The sequence below is a fragment of the Malaya genurostris genome, chromosome 1 (genome assembly GCF_030247185.1).
Source record: "Malaya genurostris strain Urasoe2022 chromosome 1, Malgen_1.1, whole genome shotgun sequence".
Lineage (NCBI taxonomy): Eukaryota > Metazoa > Arthropoda > Insecta > Diptera > Culicidae > Malaya > Malaya genurostris.
Genome location: NC_080570.1, coordinates 92,689,446 through 92,709,483, shown reverse-complemented (window position 1 = coordinate 92,709,483; position 20,038 = coordinate 92,689,446). Strand labels below are relative to the sequence as shown.

Genomic DNA, 20,038 nt, shown 5'->3' with positions numbered 1-20,038 from the left:
TCCCCGATTAAACTTCCTTATATTTAGTTTTGACAATGTTCGCTTTGTATCAAACGGATTTTTTGTTTCTGTTTCTGATTTCGGGAGGGTTTTTTTATGTTTAAGCTTCACGTGGCTATTTGATGAGAGTCAAGAGCTTAACTATTCTCTCAATTCGTGCACAATCATGTTTTTAATTCAGTAATTTTCTATCGCGTTGTACGCATGGTATTATGCAAGCTGTCAAATTGAGCAAGCGATTTGATGTAAGACTTTTAAAATGTGTTGACTACGACGAATCCAACCATAATAGCAATTAGTTTTAAACTTAAATCTGTAGAACAATGCAGTGGCATAATAATAAGTCATTAAATCCTAAATATCAATAAAACTCAACCTTAGATTTCTGTTGAAACAGAAAAAATGTTATTGCAGAATCTGGTCATGCTAGCGGTAAGTCTATACTTCGTCCTCTTTATCGTTACGCGTATCTACTAGCAATACTAACAGCAACAAGTAAAATTTTCCATACGTGCATACGCTTTAAATCCATGTGCAAGTCTAGATATACGCGTGTTAGGTGTACACTATCATACGCCATGGCACTCAGGTCTGCGACAAATCACTTGCTGCAAATCGCCAGGCTACACAACCAGAATGGGTGAGAATATGTAGCGACTATAAAAACAAATTTACAAAAATCTCGATCAGTCAGTTACGGCGAATCGACTGCGGTGATAGCATACATCCAGCTTGATCAGTATTGTTTTGCATGTTTTTTTTTAAAGTCTCAGCTATGGATAACACCAACTAATCATATCGAAGATTCGAAGTGTAGTGAATAGGATAATTGAATAAAATTTTAACGGTGGTGTATTTTGATCGAAAAAAAATTTGACGACCAGTGATTTAACAATTGGAAAATGTCAGCTTCGGTGGCACCAGCAGATCAGTTAACGGCGAATGCTAATATTGCTTCGCCGATGAATGTGTTTTATTTTCTATTAGTTCCGGCTTTGTTACTTTGGCTGATTTACTGGCGTTTGTCCCGGCGGCATATGTTGCAACTCGCCGAAAAAATACCAGGACCACCGGGACTACCAATCGTTGGAAATGCATTGGAATTAATCGGAAGTTCACATTGTGAGTATCCAAAAACTTCCAATCCGTTCGATTCATGACAGTGTAGCAATGAGCTGGTATTATTACATTGAAAAACAGTTTGTAGTGTTTTTGAAATATGAATTCAGTGATGTTTTGAGTTTATTATAAAATAAGAAGAGACTGGCATAATTTGGACTGTAAGATTTTCGGATAAAATCTGAAATGTTATGAAACAGAAGTCGTAATTGGACATACAGTAGTTAAAGTAGTCCAAGTTCCTTTACGTGCCTCCACAAAAAAATCTTCATCGCTGAAATGCCTGTGTGTATACTTCTAAGTGTTACGATTTGAAGGAAAGCATAGATAATACACATTAGAACAAATTGCTCTCAACTGCATCATAACCAAATTATGTGCAACCCACACAATGTACTTCAATTATGATATTTACTGTTCCCGCTTTCAGAACTGATTGAACATGAAGTACGTTTTACTACATCCGTACATAAAATTTATAGTAAGTCAATATTTTTCAAGAATTCTTAAACATGAGTATATTAGTCTTATGTAGTAGAACTTGAAAATTCCTCAGAAAAAAATCTAATTTAAAATATAAATTTCGTAATACATATAGAATTTCGTACCCCACGTATGAACGTAGAACTTTTTAAGTCGTTTTCCTCTAATGCCTATGAAGTGCTAAACTACTGTTACAATAAATATCATTTCAAAAAAACCATGCGAATCAAATGTGAATCAAAATAGAATTTAATGGTGACTAACTAAATGTATTTATTTTGTTTTGTTTAGGATGTATTGTGTTATACATTCATTTTACAGTTCTAAAATTTTAGTTTGGTTTCATGTGACTTTTCAGCATTATAATATACATGATTGGGTTACCATTAGTACATCATTTTCTTCCAAACTTTTAATTTTTGAAGTTAAAAGGATACCTGATGAGGAACTTGTAAACTAACTTATTAACTAATGGATTCTTCCTATGTAATCCTTGAATGTAGGAATTTTATCGTACGTCAAATCCAACCAATTCAATGTGTTAATGTAATTATTGTTTGGCGTAAGGAAAGTAATTCCGGGCTTACGAGGAGAGAAACTCTTGACTTATTAGGAAAGATAATTTAAGTACTCATAAACAGCCCAAAGAGTACGATCAGTTAAATAATTTCGAATCATGTGGATCAAATAGATTGGATATTTGCTATTAAACCAATGAACCAATCACTGTCTTGACATTGTCTAGGATAGTAACTATAGCGGATGAACCAACAGATTTTGTTGCTTTTATAGTGTTTATCATGGTCTGAGACCTCATTCTTACTCAAATAATGTCTTCGAGAGTGTTTCTGCTGGACTATCACAGGATTTTCACTATTTGATTTCCTTCATTAATAACTGATATTAGTTTCTAAAGTTTCTTAGGAACTTTTGAAACTTTATGGAAAGGTTCAGATACGATTTGATTTGTTCAATTTGTTTAGCGTAGCTGTCATTTCGCAAAGGAAAAAATGTATGGTATATTTCCTTTGGTAGATCATTAACTATGGATTTCATAGCAAGGCCACAAAAACGTTGATATTGCCGTCGACGAACATTCTTCAAACGGATGCGCAGTTGAAGATTGCACACGATGAGAATTGAATTTAGTTTTATTTATGTAATGGTTTGAACGACTTATTGCTGTATCGATATCAGTAGAATATTCCAAAACTATTTCATAAATTTGCTAAAACTATTTCATTATTCACATTGTTTTTCAGTGTGTGTGCGTCTTTACCCTAACCAATTAACTCTCTAGTAGTTTCATAAAAACTGATTGGATTAATTGTTGATCTTTTCAAAATTCTGAATATTATTGGTATATGATCTAAATCGAATTCCGTTTGCTAAATAAACATTTATTCATTCAAAGTAGGTTCGAGTAATAATATTGTCCCGGGTTGGCGGTTCAATACATAGGACGCTGGTCTTACAAGCCAGCTGTCGTATGTTCGAGCCCCGACCTGGAAGGATTCTTAGTGTCAGTAGGATCCATAGTACTAGCCATGCAATGATTCTGTACGCTAAGAATCGGCTGCGAAGTCTGTTGAAACAGAAAGACCAAATTCCACGAAAGGAATGTAATGCCAAGACTTTGCTAGATTCGAGTAATCTATTTAAAAAATGCGACTCTGAATAATTAGAATCAGATCAATTGTATAAGGATTTCTTACAGAAAAGAAACCATGCACTGCAGTGAGGTTGTTTGGAAAAAAACTGAATAGGAACCAGCAGAGAGTTGATTATGAAGTAGTCGACCGTTTCGATTACTTTGCTTAGTATTCAGTGAGGTATGCTTAGCATGCATGATGCAGATACCCTATTACGAAAAATTCAGATCAGATCAGAATTTCGTAAATCACAAGCTTTCAATAACTGTAGTATTGGATAAGGGTAAAATTCGATGTTGGATTCAACGTTAGACAAAAATTGTCATTCCACCACTAATTTCAGTAAACCTGTCCAATCTATGAACACCATAAATAGGTTTACATTTTATTTTGTTTTGTGGTTTTAGAAACGTTTCGATTACAAAAGTAATTCGAATTTTTAAAACATGTTTCAATTCCCCAGGTGGTGCAATGATGCCTTTCTCATATCATTCAATTCAGCAAAAAATCATCGAAATACTATAATTCAAAAAAAGTTTAGGAAAGAGTTTTGAAGATGTCTGTTGCATAATGTTACTACTATAAACTACATTTGAATTTAGGTTAGTAAAAATCTATTCAATCATATGTGAGCAAGTGAAGTGAGCTCCATTTTACCACATTTGATTACTATTGTCAGTACTCTCGGAACCGAAAGCTGGATATAGGCATAGTGAAATTCGGTTCATTCAACCATACACTAATAAGACCTAAAATTTTTCATACGGTTCTCTATAACGATTTGAATTTTGGAGAAAGAAAATATACTGGTAGTCGAACTTCAATAAAATTCAACAAATCATTTATGAGACTATCAATGGTTTATTTAGTTACAGACCCTTAAGGTCAGCAAAGTAAAAAAATTAATTAGCCAATATAAAAAGGTAGCTCAAGAAAAAAAGTCTTGAAATTTACAATTTTACACTAAGCACCCTATCTCTGGAACCAGGAGTTTGATCCGAATGAAAATTGGAATATTCTTATGGCTTCTTAAGACCTTTCTTTTGCATCCAAGAAGTTAAAAATCGGTTCAGCCATCTTTGAGAAAAGTGAGTAACAAAATTTTACCATTTTCACATCCATGTCACCCTGTAATTCCGGAACTGAAAGTCCGATTCAAATGATTCAAATAGATCATTTATTTGATCCAAGTTTGTGGAAATCGGTTCAGCCATCTCCGAGAAAAGTGAGTGACAATATTTGTCACAAACACACACAACATTTGCTCAGTTTTCACAGTGATTGTATAGCCTTTCCACATAATAAAGGCAAATGTAGCAATCCACATCAAATCAGTCTTAAAAAAAATTCCATCTAACTATTCCATTCTTCGGTTGAGAATTCAAAAATGATCGATGTTTTTTTTTATATCAATTTCAAGTTCCGTGGTCACAAAAAAAACTAATTTTTAACAGCCTCTACTGAAAAATGTAATAAGAATACAAAAATTCGCCCAAGACATGAAGTGTGCGTATTTTCCTCAGCTTTTAAATAAGCGATTCCAAAAAAACAGCCTTATTGTTTATTTCATTAAATAAGTTAAAAGTCCATAAACAAATAAAAAAACCTTTCAAACTTGAGCCTAATTAAATTTTTCTTTTTGCCTTTTCAATATAGAAAGGCTAAAACCGATTTTTAAACCGAGACCCGGAGAGCCATATACCATTCGACTCAGTTCGTCGAAAACGCAACATGTCTCTCTCTCTCTCTCTTTGTGTGTGTGTTTGTGTGTGTGCACATGTAACGTTCTTTTGCACTAACTTTTCTCGGAGATGGCCGGACCGACTTTCACAAACTTTTGGTCCTATACAAACTATTTGAATAGTATTTGGATCCGACTTCCAGTTCCGGGATTATGTGGTAAAATGTGCAAAAAAATGAAAAAATAAGCACCAACTTTTATCGGAAATTTAAATGAAAGATCTTATAGTCCCAGACAAAATTCCTGAATTTTGTTTAAATCCAATTTCCGGTTCCGGAATAACTTTCTTCGGAGAAGACTGAATCGATTTTCACAAAATCAGATTCAAATAAGTGGTCTTAAAGTCCCATAGAAAATTCCTGAATTTGATTTTGATCCAACTTCCGGAAATACAGAGTGATTACAAAAAAAATCCTATTTCAAATTACTTACTCAATTTTCTCAGATATGGCGTGACTGATTTTCATAAACTAATATTCAAATGAATGGCCTTATGGTTCTATACAAAACATCCGAATTTCATCTGGATCCGAATTTCATCTGGATCCGACTTTCGATTCCGACATTATAGGATAAATGGTGTTGAAAATGGTATACCACCACTTAAAGGGGCGAAACAATTTACTTAATTACTTAACAAAATTTCTTAACTGGCCTCAAATCAACTCCTGTTGATAGTCATTATCAGTAGACGGCCAAAAAAACGATTCCGGCTGTCCTAGTTGCCGATTTCGTGGTCCGGTTTCCGAATTCGTAGGCATCGGCAAAAGTAATCATATTTTCCAATTTTTCTCAGCGATAGCGTGACCAATTTTGACAAACTTCGAATAAAATGTCTTGTGGAACCATACGAAATTACTGAATTTCATCCGATTCCGGAATTATAGGCTAAAGTGCGTTTCTACCATTGCATAAAGGAGCGAAACAAAAAAAGCAACGTAAAAAAATCTAAACCGGCCTCAAAAATTATTTAATCGGTAGTGAATTACATGTAATTCTGTGAAAATATGTATGTAACTTCTTTGAAATCAAAATTGAAATAAAAATCTGATAATATGTTCAGTATATTTGTTTCATTTAGGAAATTTTGTTTTCTTATACCAATTCCTTTTCAGTCTCTTTTCTAACTGTTCTTTTCAATCAAAACTAATAAATTGTGTATTACGCATGTAAAAAAATGTGCGATACAAAAATATTGATTCAAATATATTTTAATTCGTATTTTCCTAAATTATCATGCAAATCTTACTTTATATCGTTATCCTAATCGCAACACGTAGTTTTATATTAATAGATAATATCCTACGTAATCAATCAGTTCTGGTATATGGATTTTTAATTATTATTTTGAATTATTTCATAACATATACCTAAAAATATTTATAGTTTTCTGAAGGATCTGGGGATGGTTCATATCGATTTCCAATTAAGGCTCTATTTACAATTGTAGGAAAACAGCTATGGTTGAAAAACAAAAACGCAGTTTTCTCTGCAATGGCTAGATCAATCATGAGAAGAACATGAGAGAAACATCACTTTATTCAGAAAAATGATCTAAACAACTGATACTTCTGTTGAATGAGCTGACTTTCAGTTCAACGAGACCGGAGAAAAAAACTTTTGCGTTTTGCAACAATGGTTGTTTTTCTGGTATTGTAAGTTTAGTTTTTTTTTCAGATCGTTTATTTGATACGGCACATAGTTTTAGCTCAGAGTTGCCAAAGTCTTTATTGTACGTTTTTGTACAACATAATTACAACTGTTATTTGACATGTATACATACACATCTTACAAGCCTTACAGTCTTACAAGCCAGTTGTCGTATGTTCGAGCCCCGACCTGGAAGGATTTTTAGTGTCAGTAGGATCCATAATACTAGCCATGCAATGATTCTGTACGCTATATGAATCGGCTGCGAAGTCTGTTGAAACAGAAAGGCCAAATTCCACAAAAGGAATGTAATGCCAAGACTTTGCTTTTTACATCCACATACAAAATTGGTGGGAGAGTTAAAGAGTAGGGAATACAATAATGTTTAAACTATAGAAAATTTGAGGCTAGTTTTAAAAAAGGGAGCCGAGCTACTGGCAGTTACCCCAGGTTAGTATGAAAAAAAAAACAAATTGTTACATACACACTCAGACAATATACAATAACACAATATAATAATAATAATGTAATAACTTCAAAGTTTTCGTGTAATCTGCGTTTCATTTTGGCTAAAAATTTCCGATGTGTGGTTACCAAAAACCAATCAACACGTCACAAGATGGCATTTTGGGGAAAGGTGAGCTGTGAACGCATTTTGGCATTTCATTCAATATTACACAGTAAATCTATGAATAATTGAAATAATTATGATTTGCTACTTTTTACAATTCAAAATGTATAAACAAACTAGAAAATCGTGAGAAGGTACTGTATATTGAATGATTCAAACATAATATTTCGGCACAAGTCACAAGTGATGCTGGTTGCTCTGAACGGTAGAACGGTGCATATGTAAACTGCTATTTACCACCAGTCATATGTAGTAACTTACGTACCAAAGAAATGAGCCCTTTGAATAAATTGCATGTCACTTTGCATCATAGCAGGTCACTACAGTAATATGCTTTCTCAAGACTTATGCCATAAATCAAGTAAACCTAGATTTCCCACTTCACGGAGACACTGACAGCGCTTCTAGTGAGAAACGGGTGTACATTTTTGTTTCGTGGAATTTCAGGCCAAGTAATTTTCAAATCTTACATCTTATAACATGCACACGAATGGAGCATCGCAGTTCACGCAAATTTACTTTCAAGAGCCTGAAAATTGAGCGATTTGAAAATTACTTCGTTTGAAATTCAATTAATTAAATTTAAAAATGTGGCAGAGGCTGCAATTTGAACCTAGAAGTATTAGATCATCACGTACGTGCGTAAAATGGCTCAGCCACATACAGATACATATTTGTGAATTTACATCTTTTTCCATGTACATAGTTGGAGCATGAAGTTTAAAATAAAGTTACTTCACTGCTTTGCTTTTATAGCAAAACTAAGCGTTATTTTGAAAATACAGTCTTAATAATTGAAAAATCAACGCATTCCAATATAGTTGTACATCGATGATGGTTTTCATTATACTGTTAGTTTGATTGTCGTGTAAATTTCATTATTTTTTTTGTACAGAAGCGCATACCATCTTGGTAGATAAAAAGTACATATATATATATACACTTGCAGTTGATAATCAAGTACGAATCACAGCCAAAACCTGTAAATTCATTCAAATCCGACAGATAATTGTCTGGAACTTATTCATCGATCAGAAAAGGCTTTCGATACGATAGAATTATTACTAATAATCTGATTAAGAGCTACCTATCGGAATTGAGACAATTTGTGATAGTAAATGGCATCCGCAGCTCTTTGAAGTCGATCGATATAGGTGTCCCTCAAGGAAGTAACATTAGTCCCTTTTTGTTTCTTATATCTATCAATGATCTAGGAAAATTATGGCTCAATTGAGTTCCGAGACTTTTCGCGGATGTTACCTCAATATTCTATTCCCATTACAATGTTTAGACAATAGTTATGTACATGGAAGCTGACCTCGCAAGCCACATTGAATATTTCAAAGGGAATCTCATTAAATCTTGCGTTTCGAGCACCCCAGTAATCTATTATGGGCACTTGCGTTCGAGCTTTCATACAATAGTAAATCATGCGTGCAAAATCGTGCGAAATGGTGATTTTTAACGGATTTTTACTTGAATACTTTAAACAGCTTTTTTGAAAAAAAATGTACTAGTTGGATGTCTGTTTTCTGTTCTCTGTGGCTATCATTTTGACTTTGCATGCCGAGAATACCAAATCAAAATTTATCAAAAAATCAGATATTAAAGAACAGGTGTATCAAAGTTATTTTCAATTTGCCTTTCCTATTCTCGTCATCTTCACTTTACAATAGTGTACACCTTAAATTTTACAGTTATAGGTCTAAGGGATTCCCAAGCAATTACATTTGTGCATAATTTTGTACATAATCCTACATTTTATTAAAACAACAAATTTTCTGCTAGGCAAAGTTTTCTAAACACAAGAAAAGCAAGCAGCAGAACATGCACGTACTTAGGTCTAGTATGCATGTCAAATCATTGAACAATAGAATATAACCATAGAGAACAGACAACCAAGTAGAGATTTTAATGTGTGTAAAAAAATTAACGGTTGTAAGACAAAGTGTTCACAAAGTAACACTTCTCCTATAGAGATGCTTCGCTATCGCTTATGGGCTCTTGCGTTCGAATTTTCGTACAATGGTAATTCATGAGTTCAAAGTCGTACGGAGATTTTTAATAGATTTTCACTTGTATGCTTTACACAGCTTTTTTGAAAAACTTCGTACTAGCTTGGATGCCTGTTCTGATATAACTCGCTTTCTAATGACTCAAAAGGAATCACAAACATTCTCAACAAAAGCGAGCTGAAGCAACGTATAATGAGAAACGTTAATGAATATATTGTTCAAACTTATTATAACCAGTTCTACAGTATTTCTACATTGATACCTTCAACGAATAAAATAGAACAAAATGCTGTTGTAGGGCTATTGTACCAATAGTCTTCTCATTAGTAGAGCCGCAATATTATTTCGTCTATTACTCGACTTTGAATCAACGAGTTGTGATAAAACCGGATACAATATCTTTGCTTCAGTTATAAGAAGAAATATCGCAGAGAAAAAGGTTCGAAAATTGTTCAATTCTGCTGTTATAGCGACGCGAAAACTCGAGGGGAATGAAACTTTTTTCATCTCAACTAAAATATATAAAACATAGCGGTTCTGTTACGTTCCAAACATCTCCCATTTAACATAATACGCTACATCAAAGAAATGAATGACAATTAACTATTCACTGAACATCATTGGCATAAAATTGGGACCATCACGTGTACCCCAAAACATGGTTTTTGAACGCATCACCAGATTCTCCAGGAGTTTTGAATCGCTTAATCGCAGTTTATTCGGTTGTTTGAGTCGATGTGTGAGAGCTTGCATAATCGTGATGAAGAATGATTTCGCGTCTTGCGTTTGTTTTTTTCTATTTCACGAAAAACGTTTGACGAACAAATGGTGGTATACCAATCAGGATTGACGGTCTTATGATCCTCTAAAGCTATGTTCTTTTATACCGAAAAAACAAGCCACTATTTTTGCCTTTCTCATATAGAAAGGTTATGCAATCACTGTGAAATCCGACTTTTGAAGCGAGTGTCATATACAATTCGACTCAGTTCGTCGAGTACGCAAAATGTTTGTGTGGGTATATATATATATATATATATATATATATATATATATATATATATATATATATATATATATATATATATATATATATATATATATATATATATATATGTGTGTGTGTGTGTTTGTGTGTGTGTGTATGTGTGTATGTAACGTTTTTTGCACTAACTTTTCTCTGAGTTGGTTGAACCGATTTTCACACACTTAGATTCAAATGAAAGATCTTTAGGACCCATACTAAATTCCTGAATTTCATTTGAATCTGACTTCCGGTTCCGGAGTTATGAGGCAAAATGTTCAAAAAAATTTAAATATGTGTCCTAGCTTTTCTCATAGATGGCGCGACCGATTTTGACAAACTTACTTTCAAATGAAAGGTCCTGTGGTCCCATACGAAATTCCTGAGTTTCATCTGGATATGGAAATACAGGGTAAAATGTGATAAAAATTTTATACCATCACTGAAAAGGGCGAAAAATCGTAATTTTTTTTTAAATCGACCTCAAATCTTCTCCAATTGATAGTTTTTATCAGTAGATGGTCAAACAAACCGATTTCGGTTATTCTTTCAAGAATCGAAGAAAATTATTTTGAAGAAAACCACAATTATATATGATAGTATGGTTGATATGAGAAAGGCTGGTGCATTAAAACAGTTTTTTATAAGTGCTTCAAGCGCGAACAACTTCTGATATATTTGTTTTTCCTTGGAACAATTTTTTTCACGACTAAAGGTTCACGCAAAACAGCATAATAAGGTTTTCACACTAATACCCAAGGCTGCTTCCATTTCACGGTTCGTCACATGGCACATGGCGATCTTCCATTATCAGATTTTTCACAGCATCGATGTTTTCTGGCAAAGCGACTGATTTTAGATGACCTTCTTTGAATTCATCGGTAGACGAATAAAGACCGCGATTGAACTCGTTATACCAATTCTTTACAGTCGATAGGATGGTGCCACACTGCCAAAAGTCGAACTAAGTTAATTGAAGCGCTCTTGTCTTGATAATCCGCGACAAAAATCGTAATAAATCATTGCACGAAAATGTTCACGTCAAACTTTTTTGATGGAAACGTCAAATCCACCGGGCAACACTTAATGTTGCCAAGGCTAAATACATAAGTAACAACATACGTATTACATTACTGTTACACTCGCGTCTCTAGGTATATTTTTTATGGTAGCACAAACCATCTGTAATCTGTTGAAACCGACTTGATCGGTCACCAGTCAGCCCAGACCCAGTTAGCCCAAATATACGAACTCGCTCTTCGAATTACACCTTCCAAAACAATATTAAACAACCCATGTTGCAAATGTAACTTATTGAAATTTCAAGAGGTTCTACAATTGTTTTAGAATTGTTTTTCATGTAAGATATGTTCAGAAATATTTTTGAATAAATTAAAATCGGTTGTGCAACTTATACCCGTTAAGTTTTACGATAATACCGAAAAAAAATCACTATAGAACAATTTTAAGTAGGGTAACAGAGGTATTTTGGCCACTTCATATATTTTGGCCCACCTAACAAACTTTATGGAGTTAATCGATGTTAAGTAACCCATGTTGCATCAATTTGAAGCTAATCACTTTAAATTACCTATTACGAAGGGTTTTTCAAAGATATTACAACATTTGGTGGATATTTGGGCCAACATAAAATCAATCCTAAAGTGGACCAAAATACCTCTGTTACCCTATATCTAAAACAATTGTGCAGCAAATCACCAACTTGCCCACGTTGCTAACTACTAGTGCTACTAGAAGCTCTGCCAAAATTTTCACATCGTCATGTAAAAACGAAGTAACTAAAACAATTGTTCAACTTATCAAAAATTTTCCAAACGGCGGTCGTAATTGTATCGGACTCAATATATGCCGAAATGGCTGTATGTCTTTTGTGGAACTGATAAGCCGAATTGAAAAACTCGCAGTAAAAACTATTTTGCTGCCGAGTCCGCATTGTCTTGACTGCCTCATGAAATTTTAGGTCAGTGTGTGCAGTTTTAGAAAAACAATTCGAAACTTGCAAATAAGTTGTACCAGATTTATCTGCTTGAAATGAACGTAAAACTTGCCGACATGAGTATATTATCATAAAAATTGCGGAAATATAGCATTACATACGCAATGAAAACAAAAGTCAATCAAATAATTTTGTATTCGGTTTTTATATCGCGAAAAAAAATGAGCAGACCAGACATCACTTTTTAAACAGGTATCAAACGAAAAGTTAATTTCATCATAGTTACTCTCATAGTTATATATTACCGCTTGAGCAACTTGTTTTTACAACTTAAGCACAACACGTTCATTTAAAGGCGCTTGGAAATTTCAGGCGTACGAAGACATGTTTCACCATAAAAATGAAGTTCGTTGTCGATTTTCTATTTACTAAAACATAAAAGATCAATTCTACAATATGTAGTATTACCATTTATTTATGTGCAGAACAATTTTAAAATTCCATGTTTGTGTAACGGGCAGTTGTATTGAAAATCTAATGTAAAACTCATTCATTAGAAATTATGTTTGCTATGTTTTAGTAAACATCAATTCAATTCTTGTTTACATTACGTAGTAGTTCCCATGAGTTTCACAATTGTTTTTTCACTGATTTAATTGCTACATTTGTAATGGGATCGATGCATGAGTTTTTGTATCAGAACATAAAGATATGTTGCACAACACAGAAAAATTGCGCTTTTTCCATAACACAACAGTTACTACAAAAGTAATATGAACTAACTAGCTGACCCGTCGAACTTCGTCTCTCCCAAAAATCATTTGTTCGAATTTATGTTTTCGGACAACAGAATTGTTAAACGACTAAGTAGTTAACGTTTATCTCTATTATTTTTCTGATACTTATCCCACAATCAACGGAATTCGACATACATTCGCTTTAGCTGAAAAAAGCAATATCACCAAAAATTAATGTGAAAATGTGAAATATTTCTGTTACCAAAAAATTGAGCAAATGCACAGATTGTCATCCCATCCTTTGAGTCAATAAAGAATATCTCTCTAATGGCTTCAACAAAATTGATATAAGGTGTCACGCTTTCTCTTCCAGATATGATTCTTGCTTTCGGTAATGGATAAAAAAGCTCACTAACCAGAATTTTGTGTTGATAAACTTAACACAAACATACAAAGCATACAAATCATTCTGAACAGTCCGTTTTAAGAAAGTTTTCTCAGAACTTGTTCTGTATATTCAAGTTGCCAAAAAGTGCCACACGTACTTTAGGGCACTAATGAAGTGGATATTGTTCAGGTACCAGCCCCGTGCAAAGGCAGGGGAGGTGGTAGGGTTTTAACAACTGCATCCCCCCCCCCCCCCTCTCCACCCAATGGTAGGTTTTTTAACATTAGGTTCCATGAACAATAGAGTACCTATTATATAAAAGTGCAAATAACTTGACTTTTCCTTCAAATTTGTGCGTCTTCCCACCCTTGAATCTTAACCCTCCTTGAACCACCCCCCTCTTGAACACCTGTCCCCATCTTTTGAACCCTCCCTTGAACCCTCTCTTGGAACCCCTCACGGGCCTGTCAGGAACTGTGGAACTTTTGGTTGCTTAGAGAGACGTCGCTTAAATTTTACTTTGATATTGATCTTCCCAATTTGAACATTCTTCTCGGAATATGAATTAGAAAATGTCAGTATAAATCCATTATGATAATCATATTGAACATTGATAACTAATGGCCACTTATTATGTGCGCTAAATCATTAGAGAGCAAGGAAAATGTATTAGTTTGACATTAGCGCTTCTACAGAACAATCTTTTCATTGATTCAATCAAAAATTTTCTGATTTGGTTAACTCGCGCTCACGATGACCAATATTATTTATCTAACTCCATTACATACAATCTATCAACTGGTAAACGATATCAGAACTTTTTCGCCTACCTACAGCGATTTTCTAGAACAGTCATATGTATTCCGTTATTGAGTCATTTGGCAAGCAATAATTGTGATATTCAATTAAGCATGTGACTCGAAATGACAAATAACATGAATCAAGTATGCATGTGATATCTCCACGCCAAACATCTCGTTGCGCGCCAAACAATTTGTTCAACGATCTAGTATTCTTTCCTACGACGGCCTAACACTTATGCAACTCGTTGCCCGCCAAACATCAATCGTAGATCTAACAATCATTGGCGACTTTTTCAGTGGAAAATTCCATTGTCCATACAAAACAACTTTATGGATTTTTCCCACTTTCCCGGCAAATTTTCCTAATGTTTTTGATATACGAACCCGGTGAGGGTAAAAACTGATCAAACAAAAAAAGAATCATGTAAATCCGTCCATCCGTTCTTACGTGATGCGATTACAAAGAATGATCTCTGCGTTTTTATATATATTAGATTTGATAAATTGCACAATCTGTAGAAAAATACAAAACGGCAACTTAACGTGCTACTTGGAAAGAGAGTCTCGGATGTAGCACATTACTTTATCCATCGTTGCTTTGACCAATCGCATCAGTTTATCCGGGAAACCGTATTCATGCATAATATGCCGTAGCTGAATCGATTTAAAATCAATGAAGATCACGAACATGTGATCCGTATCAATAGGTAAGGAATCCGTACGACGCGACGAATTGCTTAGCTATTGGTGATAGACGATGATAAAGCATTTGAGAGAGTACCTTGTAAGCGGCGTTCAGCAATGTGATTGTTCGGTAGTTGCAACAGTCAAGCCAACTTCGACCAACTGCTGACATTCTGATTTCTCTGAAGGTAATATAGAGGTACACACTAAGAAAAATTTACATCTTTATAGATACACATAAATGGAGCGTCGCGATTCACCTACATTCACAATTCAAAGCATGTAAAGATAAGTCATATCAGTAACTTCACAGTTATTGTACCTTAAGCCTACATCGATACAGACTCAAACTTTATTTTTACATGTTAATAGATGTAATTTTGTGTCATCACCGAAGATATTACGTCAAGCGTAAATTTCATTTTTTCTAAGAGTGTAGTGATTTTTAAATTGTAATAAGCAATGTGGTCAAATTGTCTAAAGGTCAACACTAGGCCAATCCGATCGATTCGAGCTTAAAGGGATAATAAACTTTGTTTCCCCTTAGGGCACTGGTCTTACAAACCAGTTGCCGTATGTTCGAGCCCCGACCTGAAAGGATTCGTAGTGTCAGTAGAATCGTAGCACTAGCCATGCAATGGTTCTGTACACTCTGAATCGGCTGCGAAGTCTGTTGAAACAGAAGATCAAATTCCACTACAGGAACGTAATACCAAGGTTTTGCTTTTCCCCTTCAAAGATACTTGTTATAATTACTTGCCCTCAAGTATCTTCACTCCCTCAATCATAGAGTACTTGAAATGGTCAATTTCACTGCAAAATTCAATTTAATATTTTGATATATAGAACGTCTAAGCTGCAGATCGTTTGCGTTGATGAAATAATAATTTAAAGACACTCGTAGATGAGTCTGTAATTACCATTGTACTTTTTATTATAATAATTTTATTTTGTATGAAGAAATCACCAGTTATCGTCGCTATATGGGCAAAACACATAGCTTTTGTTATCGTCAATTTTCTCAACTGCGCTCAAACATAACATTCGCCGTGATTTGGAAATGTTCGCTGGCAATATAGAAACTCTAACAAGTCCGAAAACTCATAAAAAACGTCGGAACACTTTGATATACATAATTTGTCCAAAAACTGCAGCAAAAAAGATCATTAACGCAACCCCGTTAATTAAGTCGCAGGGCTTCCTCTTCAACATGAGAATCCGAAAACTGCTGATAAGTTGCACTTCAATTGAATATATATTTTATTGTCTCGATTTTCAGGAAACATTCTTTAAATCTACTACTACTTCTCAGCTACAGTAATACAGTTTATGAAAAAAAATCAGTTCTTTCTAGTACATTCTAGTACAGTTGTACCCATAACAATATTCACTATCGATTCCTGAAGCATAATAGTGAAAGATGAATCGGCGAGTAATCATTAGTATGCATGCCTGTAGCGGTAATCGCGATTCTCGATTCGTCAGGTCAAATTTGGTTTGTTACTAACCACAATGATTCCAATATACTTTGTCTAAAACTGACGTAACGATATTAGAACAATGGATCGTTTTGTTCGCATTGCTGCGGCTTCATATGTTTGTCTACTAAGTCGTCTTAACATATGCAAACATATAAAAATGAAAGACACTCACTCTAAACGGGAAGACATTATTTACTCCAATGCTATTAAATCAGATATAATAGGGGAAAGAAAAAGTTGATTGACCTCTCACTCTTTGTCAAGTTATTCTATGTCAACATTATATCCATTGATACACTTGTCGCACGTATCGTTGCATCATAGCATACGCGCTTTTCAGACAATTCTGTAGCAACAACATTCGTTTGACCATATAAGCTAAAAAGATAATTGCAGCTCGTTGTCGTTGTTAGTATACTCTGCTACACCAGTACATACCTTTGAAGTTGAAAACTTTATTTTAAGTAAAGGATATTTTCTCTTTTTTCAGCTGTGTTCCGAAATGTCATTGAAAAAGGCAAAGATTTCAACCAGGTTATTAAAATCTGGATTGGACCAAAGTTAATCGTTTTCTTAGTGGATCCAAGAGACGTCGAGCTCTTACTCAGCAGTCATGTATACATTGATAAATCACCTGAATATCGTTTCTTCAAACCATGGCTCGGCAATGGATTATTGATCAGCACAGGTAAGTATATGCTTAGCGTGTACCAAAATCTACTAACAGACAGTCCAAATTTCCAATGACTCTAAATACATGGACTAATTTACATACGCGCACGATTTCCATATCTAGCCACTATTGTTGATTTGTTAAGCGATTCATTATTTCCTCGCGGCTTGCAGTAGCTGTTATGCATTAATTCAGAATTAATTTTTGTCGTGCTATCATTATCACTTGATTCGCTGATTGACAGTGCATGCCCTATTGACTTCCGGTTTTTAGCACTTTCTTAGAACAGAACCAGTTTTGAACTTTTAACATTAACGGCAAATTGTTACTCGACGAGAATATAGAAGCTTTGGAGGAGAAAGTTTTCTTGAGTTTTCTGAAACGCTTCAAGTGCAATTTAAATTTAAATATGCTTTTTCATTTTGCATAGGGCACAAATGGCGTCAACATCGTAAACTGATTGCACCTACGTTCCATCTAAATGTGCTTAAAAGTTTCATTGATTTGTTCAACGAAAATTCTCGTTTAGTGGTGGACAAGATGCGTAAAGAAGCCGGTAAAACATTCGATTGCCACGACTACATGAGTGAATGCACAGTAGAAATACTGTTGGGTAAGTATTGTTTAAAATTGTAATTTAGAATCTAGGCCTAGGTAAAAAATTATTACTGTTAAATGATTCTTAGACTAATCTATAATTCACCCACTTTGTGACAGAATGTGGCATATTAGGGCTATTGTACCAATAGTCATCCGATTAGTAGAGGCACCATGTTATTTTGCCGATTACTCGACTTTCACTCAATGAATAATGAAAAAATCAGATACATTGGGCCGTATGAATAAAACATAGCATGCTTGAATTTCGGTAGTAAATGCTACGTGTGGATCACGTTCCTGTCAAAACATGCTTCAAACTGTAGTATTTACTACAAGTTTTCGGTAGGTAGCTCTAGAGGTTGCTACTCGTGTGTTTGCAGATAAAGTTAAGTACAGAAATTAAAAGTGGCATTTTTACAAATGTAAGTACGTTTCTTGCTTTATGCATGCTTATGCCAGCTTTTCCGGCTTTGTGTCGATACGGTATTCAGTAAATGGTTAAATTCGGAAGTAGCATTAACTACATGTTCGAACTTGTTTTTTATTCATACCAAACCGCGTTATACTCTGTGGACTTTGTTTTTGAGATGATACTACAAACAACAGACTTTACTACATTTTATTCATACGGCCCAATATCTTTGCTTCTACTCTAAGAAGCGATACCGAAAAAAATTCGAACATTATGCAGTACTGCTGTTAGAGCGACGCGAAAACTCGAGGCGAATGCTCCTATTTTCATCTTAACCTTAAAGTCAATTTATCGAACAGAGACAGCAGATCTCACTCTAACTATTGGTTTTTATTAGAATAGTGATAGCCCTACCATCATATTGAAGTTTCGTTGCGAGGAAGCATTTCTTATATTGATTAAAAATAAAGGTTGATAGCCACAAACAGTTTTGATTAGTTTATTGCTTCATCGTGTAAATACTGAATGAAGTTAAAATTGCATAAGGAAAAACCTTTCACACACAGCACTGTCGGCTTAGATCAGCCGGCCGCAAGAAAACCTGTCCTCAAATGCATTGATCATATATCTGTGCGAAAGATTAGCAAAACAACTTTTCAAATGCTCTGCGAGCAGCTGATTGCAAAAGTACAAGAGAACATGGAAACCAGTTCGTTTGTTTTTGGACTTTGCAAGTGTTTGTATTCATCGAATACAATTCTATAGGTAGTAGAACGCACTATATTGAACCTAGTTTCACCGTGGAACGAAGTGATTTCATCCATTTTTTGACACCACAGCAGACGTACTTAAAAAATTAATTGTTCCCTATTGCAAAAATTTAACATACTAACTTTGATTACAAAACTATCTCTCACGAAATATTAGTAGAGTAATTTGTTACGACACTGATTTGCTTGGAGCTAGTCTATGGAATGAAATATGGTATGCTATTATAAATAAATTCACCATGACATGGTACGTAATTTGAGAAAAAAAATATAACGTTATGGTTGATCAGAACGATGTTCATGAAAGTTTGATTTGATTTGCATTTGATCGATTCGAAATACGTTTACAGGTCAGAGTACGAGAGTAAAAATTATTGGGTCAAGTAGTACGATTCACAAATTTTTTTGGAGACTTTCCTTGCTATGGCTTTTCATTATTTTACTGACGGAAAGGAAAGGATAAAAGTGGTATGTAAACAATGTTAGGGCCCGTAAACTTAAGAATAAAAAATATTATTCACTGAGTCCATTTAAAGCAGGGGATCCCAAAGTATTTTGAGTCATGGACCCCTTTACTAAAATTAACTTAGGCCTGAGACCCTCATAAAGAAATTCCTTTGAAAATTCAATTTCTTGCTTTTTAATATTGATGTAAAATACTTACGAATTTCTGCGGATGGTGAAATAAACACAACTTTTTTAGCGTAAATATTTCAAATAACAACTTATATCAAACATCAGGGGGTTGATTTCTAGACCTCGTCGACCCCCATAGTCAGTTTTCGTTTACGCCGACCCCCGTAAAAAGGATATAGACCCCAAGGGGACCTCTTTGGGAACCCCTGATTTAAAGGATTGTATACAAAGTAAACGGGAATTTTGAGCTAAGTTGGTGATTTTATGAGGGTTATGTGTAAATTACATTCGAAAAAGTAAAAAACAATTTGCTGACAGAACTATCGAAACAAAAACCAAATCTTTGGTCGCTTACGTCACTTATACTATCATATCTCCAGAACCAGAAGTGACAGCCATTTCATCTTCGAACTTGATCCACGATGCAATATTAGCTTCAAACGAGCTAGGCTTGTTGGGATCAGCTCGGCTAACTCTTTTGATATCGTGAATTTTCTCAACTGTACATCGCTTTTGATATCGTTAATTTTCTCAACTGTTCCCAAACATGGCATTAGCCGTGATTTAGAAATTTTCGCAGGC

At 34.5% G+C, this 20,038-nt stretch overlaps 1 protein-coding gene across 1 annotated transcript in view; it reads left to right on the top strand.

Annotated features, from left to right (window-relative positions):
* The first annotated feature begins 681 nt into the window (after positions 1–681).
* LOC131440738 (cytochrome P450 4g15) overlaps positions 682–20,038 on the top strand; it is a 30,065-nt gene continuing 10,708 nt past the window's right edge. Inside the window, exons 1-3 of the mRNA XM_058612269.1 lie at positions 682–1,122; positions 16,856–17,053; positions 17,469–17,651. Of these exons, the coding sequence (XP_058468252.1) occupies positions 903–1,122; positions 16,856–17,053; positions 17,469–17,651 (601 nt within the window). The 5' untranslated portion in view covers positions 682–902. The remainder of the gene's footprint in view (positions 1,123–16,855; positions 17,054–17,468; positions 17,652–20,038) is intronic.